Source organism: Electrophorus electricus, chromosome 16 (genome assembly GCF_013358815.1).
Source record: "Electrophorus electricus isolate fEleEle1 chromosome 16, fEleEle1.pri, whole genome shotgun sequence".
Lineage (NCBI taxonomy): Eukaryota > Metazoa > Chordata > Actinopteri > Gymnotiformes > Gymnotidae > Electrophorus > Electrophorus electricus.
The window spans coordinates 8,173,876-8,179,862 of record NC_049550.1 but is presented as its reverse complement, the minus strand read 5'-3'; the positions used below and the strand labels follow the sequence as shown (position 1 = coordinate 8,179,862).

Genomic DNA, 5,987 nt, shown 5'->3' with positions numbered 1-5,987 from the left:
AAATCAGACATTAAGGACAACTGGGTAGTTTTAATATATAATAAAAATTTGAACAAGAGATCTATCATATTTTACCTTTATTATGCTTGGTCTGTTGACATTTGTGAATGGCTATTTCAGATGACTTGTAGGAAAGACTTTTATGAAAAATCCTTCATGTAAGTCCAATCTTTCAAGACTTTCCCTATAACATATTAAGTTCTCTTAATTGTAAAACACTTCTTGATTATTTTGGCTTTCTTCAAATTCTATAAGCACTTTGGAAGCACAGACATAGGTGTAGGTTGCACGGGGCAGACTGCTCACATTCACTCATATAATGCGTTAGGTTTGGTGGTGTGATATGTGTAATTTGGGCCTGATTTCCCCAAATGTATTCTATTGTTTAAATCTCCACTCCATTCTCCACACTCAGTATAAATGTACAATAATGCTTTACTCTGCACTTTGAAAACCAGCCCTTTAAATGCATGAACAAAAATCTGATTCAATTGCTTCCTCTGTATCTACATTACATCCTTTTTCTGTGATCATTCACACGTCTCTCTAATTACTGACTCAAAAAAATTAGACATACGCAATAGTATTATAACATAATAACACCAACACCAACAGCAGAAACAACAACAGCACAAATTTTTGTTCCTCCTTCTTAAAGTGTTTTATATTAAATTTCATGATTACAATAAAAAATAATAAATATAATACAATGCAACACATTATAAAATGTGAAATAAAAAATGTATTCAAAACATCTGAATTTAAAAACATAGAATCTTACTTTTAGACAAATAAGGGCCCTAAAACAGCACCTTGTGGGTATGGTATCCTTTTAAAGGCCCACGTGTTCTTAAAGTCCCTGTGTATACATTTATATCCAGTTAATACTTTGGTAAGATCTAAATGAGGTAAGAAAGCCAACATGCCAAACGTCAAATGCCTTTCCACAATCGTGCAACTGACCACTTACTGCTTTCTATCGAATCTGAAACTTTGCTAAAAGTCCCAACAGAGAAGTCCCATCGATCATATTGTCACGCCCCAGTCATCCATCTGCCCCGTCACCAATCACACATCCGTGTTCATGGTCCCCTGGTTGCCCATCATTTCCTGTGCCTGTCTCTCGTTACTTCCCTTACTACTTAAACCTCGCCTGGTCCAGGACTCCAGCTCAGTACATCGCTACCTCTTCTGGACACTGCTGGAATTGCTACTCTCATCTCTGCTCCATTTATTTGTGGTCTCTTCCGTTTTATGCTTCTCCTATTGTTGTTTACTTCTGTTTATTAAAGTCTGCCGTTTACCTCCATTACACACATCTCGCTCCTGTGTTCAGAATGCTGCACAAAGACCACTTTGGTAAGGTTACTTTAAATATTGAAATATAATTATAGCTACGGTTTAATCAGTCTTGTGAGTGTAAGACATTGTGAGTAAGATGTTCTAATTAACACCTGCAAAGTCCATAATGGATAACAATTCTGGCTATCAATAACTGAATCTTGGTATCAACAATACTGCTTTATCAGTATAAGATTAAAAACAAAATGTAATAAATCAGTGTATGACTTTTGGGATGAGGCAGGTGTCCTATATTGTTCACTGCAAGTCATTTAGAGCCTACTGTCAAGAGAATTAAATTGATGGTATGTTTTATCAGTAACTATAAACACTATGACATAAATGACATGAATAGCAACACTCCAACCCTGTCCACGGATGATATACGTTTATCAAGGTCTAAAACATTAATTGAAAAATACTCTAATCCTGTGGTTTAACCCATATTTCCATTAAAAAATGCATAGTCCATGTACAAGTAATGTATGTATAGAGACTACTTTTGTATTTGGTGTTTGAAAAGTTTAGCATTGGTGTTTTTCGGATTCACTAGATCATTGTTACAATATTTTTTCAGATGAGTAGACCAGGTATCACATATAGAAACAGATTTTTAAATGTACCAAAAATGACCCCAGGTGTCTCACAACTTCCCTTTTCTGAGAGTGTGAGCATGTCTATTTCCTGTTTCCGTATTCGTAGAATTTCTTATAAAATAATATAATTTGAAAAAAAGGGCATTGGCATCATTAAACTAGGTTGTGTTGTGAGAGATCCTATCCAATGTCCAATGCACAATGTCCCCCGCCCATACATATACTCGCACAAAACGCATAAAACTCATAAATCATAAATACCGCTCAGAACCCTAACAGTCCTAAAAGAATCCGAAATGAAAGCTCAACACCACTGCTGCACCCTAGTGTTCTGTTCTCATCACAGCAGATGTGGAAATGGAAAGTTTTAGATCATCACACACATACGTGTCCTATGCTATTCATCTGCTTATTAACACTTCTGCGTAGTTTGACCTTTCCCCCCTCTTTTTTCTCAGTTAACTCCACATTTGCTGTCTCGACTTTTGCTTGCATCACTTGCAATCGGAAAAAAAAAAGGTCATTTGATACTGACCAGCTGAATCAAAAACGTTCACGAAGCACAGTTGGACAGCCACAGCTGGTCCTGCCCCATCACTGCTCACTGTGAATTCACAAGCAACATTTCAGTTTGTTATTGTTTTTTCTTTTCTGTCTGGCTGTGAAAATTCCCCCATTTGCTTTCCTGTGTGCTATTTTAGGAAGTGGTTGGAGGTGACAAACATCTGAAGCTCACAAGCAACACCCGTGGACTGATGTGAGTAAAACAGTATGTTATGCATGCGACAATTCATGGATTGTAAAATGTATACTTTTTTTTTTTTTACTATTGCCAATAATTGTAATTTTAGGACTTTGAAACTATGTATTTTAGATTGAAGGACATAACTCTAACACTGTGGTGCAATGGTGCAGTGTTGCTAAATGATTCAAAATGTTCTTTTAAAGTGATGTTGCTTCCATATGACAACTTTTTGTTTTTTTTCCATGTAAGAAATGTCTTTTGTATCTACACTGCAAACACGTTCCACGCAATCCACACCCATGCAATCTCCAAATCCTTGTAAGTGCTCTAACGAGCAGATCATTATCTTTAGAGAGAATAAGCATTAAACTGCATTACAAGGCTTCTTAACACTGTGTCCTTTGTTAACTTCTATTGTTAACCTCCTTTTGCATCCTTTTGTCCACTCTCACAGACGGCGCTCTTGTGTTAGGCCTCGTTCTGTGCCTGATAGTGTCTGTTTTTCTAGTTCTCTCATATGTATTAATAATCATCATCCTCAAGTATATATGCGAAAGGTGAGTGCTCACATACACACTAACAAGCATGTTATTAACAACATACAACACTTTGCATAATATGATAACGTCTTAAATTTTGCCTTTGCAGGAAAAATACATCACTGAGTGCTGAAGACCATGGGGAAGAGGTAAGAAGATTAAGTTGGATTTAAGTTTATTTCCCTACCATTCTAGGGCATTTCCGTTTTGGCATTGAAACACACTGTTCAGTTAGGATGATTCCAAGGCCCTCTGATTGAAGGGTCCTAAAAATGATTCGATTGTTAGGCAGTGGGGCCCCTTGTGATATCTTTTCATGGGGCCCCAAATCCCTTGTGATGCCCCAGTTTGGTTGTCAGTTGCCTTCATCAGCCTTTTTAACAGTGGTGTTTCTGACCTCTGGGTCTCTTGCTGCCTGGATATTATGGCAGAACATTTTCATTGCAGCATTAGAATTGACTCAGAAGTGGCAGTTGCCCTGGTCTGAGTGTATTAGGCACAGGAGGGTTGCTGTTTTTTGTTTGTTTGTTTTACATGCCTGGTTAAAGCCTTTATTGCTGCAGTATGTGAGTGTATAAAGACCTCTCTAACATGTACTACCTGTGCCTCATTGCTTTTTAAGGATTCTGCAGAAACCACAACCAACAGAAGGCACAGGGACAAAAGTTATAATGAGAAAATAAATTCAATCTATTTAAAATGGAGCCCTGACAACTGGACGTTAGATGAAGCAGACTGATCCCTGTTATTCCCTGCACATTTCAATGCATTTTGTAAAAATATCGTTAACATATATTTGTTAAACGCATTGTTGCCATAAAAGCTTATAATGATATACCGTCTGACTTTGTTGAGCCAATCACTGTCAAAATCTTACTGTTTCAAATGTCTTTCATGCACAGGGGGTGTCATTGAAAACTAACAAGTGCCAGCGTTTTATTTAATTTTACGAACAGCAGAAAGGCTCAAGTGTGTTTTACCTTTCTCAAAAAAAAAGAAAAAGAAAAAAAAAGAAAATACGTTCAGTCCGACTATATAATGTAATACTCTGCTCATTCTCTGAGAAATAAGCTTTATTTCGAATTTTGAAAATGTACATCGCTCGTAGGTCTTGTAAATTACTATAGGCGTTTTATATTATGGGAATCTAATTATTCTGTAGACATATGGGACACATTTGTCGAACAGAGCGTCGTGCAGCTCCCGTACCCATTTTTCTAAGTCTCTTCTAAGTTGGGTACCAGTGGCATCCCCACCAAAGTGTGAATGCAAGGAAACGACGGCTTTTGCCCAGCCCGAATGGCGCGCATTGCGCAACCCTTCATTTGGTGGACGGCACGAGAACTCGGTCTCCCCGGGTCTTCGCGTCACGAGCGCACGGCGGCGGGGAGATAAAATCCCCCGCGAGCTCCTGCCAACGTCCATACGTGACGTGAACCCCAGAGTCCTCCTCAGCGCGTGCAGCAGCCAGCGGGGTCTGCGTGACAAAGGTAGCGCAGAGCTAACGCACCAACCTTTAGCGCATATATTTACTGAAATTGCAGTGACTTCTGCAAGTCGTTTGTTCTGATGTCGTTTGTTCTGACCGTCGTTCTTGCAGATGTGGCGAAGCTGCGCGTTACTCGTTTTGCTCGCCGTCGCGAGTTGCCGTGCGGAGGTAAGTTCTCTTTAGGCTTTGCTGCTGCACTTTGCTTTTATTTCCTACAAGCGAGGAATTACTTTTTTGTTGTTGTTTTGTTTTGTTTCGAATCTAGGAATAACTTAGCAATTAAAATGTAAACATCTATACATCACAGTTTCGTTTCTTTCTATTTTTTCTCATTTGTGTTTCTCACGTGTAAGTACACAAACATTAACAGCGCGTTTCAGTGGATAGTTCTTGTAAAATTGTTTTGGTTATTTTTTTAAAACTCAATTCCTTTATTCAACCTATTTTTTCTTTTCCTTTTTTCTTTTTCTTTATTTTACTTTTTGTAAAAATTGATTTAAGTTCAAATTCATAAGTAGAAACATTTTTCCTTCATTTAACAACAACAAAAAAAAACCTTTGTGGGTCTGCAGTTGTGAGTATTTCTTATTAGTGGCCACTCACGCTTGCTGTCATACTGACACTGCTGAATGGTGGCCAGGTTTATGTTGTGGGGTTTTTGTTTTTGTTTGTTTAAAAAAAAAAAACTTAATTAACTTGTATTGCAGCGGCAGGCCTGGTCAGTTTGGTGTCACTGATCTGACGGCAAATGAACCTTAGCTGCAGAGAGCTGTGAAAACAAACAAGCAGGGAGGTGTAGGAGGCACATCTCCAGCTGGGGTCTGTGTTGGCAGGCAGCGGCCGTGTTATTGCCCTGTGGCGTCGCGCTTGCAGTTGAAACACTTGTAGCTTGAGCCACGTGGGTGGTACAGGAAGGTGGTAATGTGGTAAGGCTTTGTCAAATCCATGAGTGGGTCTCTCTCCCTCTCTCTCGCTCTCTTTCTTTATACTTTACATTCATCTCTTCGGTTGTCTTTGAAGATACACTCTGCATACACTCTGCACACTCTGTGGCCTCTAATGATATACTCCAGGAATGTGTGTGTGTGTGTGTGTGTGTGTGTGTGTTTAAACCTCTTACACGTGAACAACTGTTCTTGAGTTAGTCAGCCGGTCTTTGGCAGCATTCAGGTGTTGACTAACTAGCACTTTGGCAGATGTGCTGCCCTTTTCTTGTAGGAGCTAAGAGACCCGGTGAACACATACGCCTTACCCACCGCTGTACTTGCTTGTATATA

At 39.0% G+C, this 5,987-nt stretch overlaps 1 protein-coding gene and 1 long non-coding RNA gene across 2 annotated transcripts in view; both read left to right on the top strand.

Moving 5' to 3' along the window:
• The first annotated feature begins 1,140 nt into the window (after positions 1-1,140).
• LOC113577493 lies at positions 1,141-3,240 on the top strand. The gene is made up of 4 exons (XR_003410641.2): positions 1,141-1,359; positions 2,639-2,694; positions 2,932-3,000; positions 3,137-3,240. It is a non-coding gene; the product is annotated as an uncharacterized LOC113577493 (long non-coding RNA).
• A 1,311-nt stretch (positions 3,241-4,551) lies between these two features.
• fstl1a (follistatin-like 1a) overlaps positions 4,552-5,987 on the top strand; it is a 14,512-nt gene continuing 13,076 nt past the window's right edge. Inside the window, exons 1-2 of the mRNA XM_027010167.2 lie at positions 4,552-4,711; positions 4,822-4,878. Coding sequence (XP_026865968.2) covers positions 4,822-4,878 — 57 coding nt within the window. The 5' untranslated portion in view covers positions 4,552-4,711. The remainder of the gene's footprint in view (positions 4,712-4,821; positions 4,879-5,987) is intronic.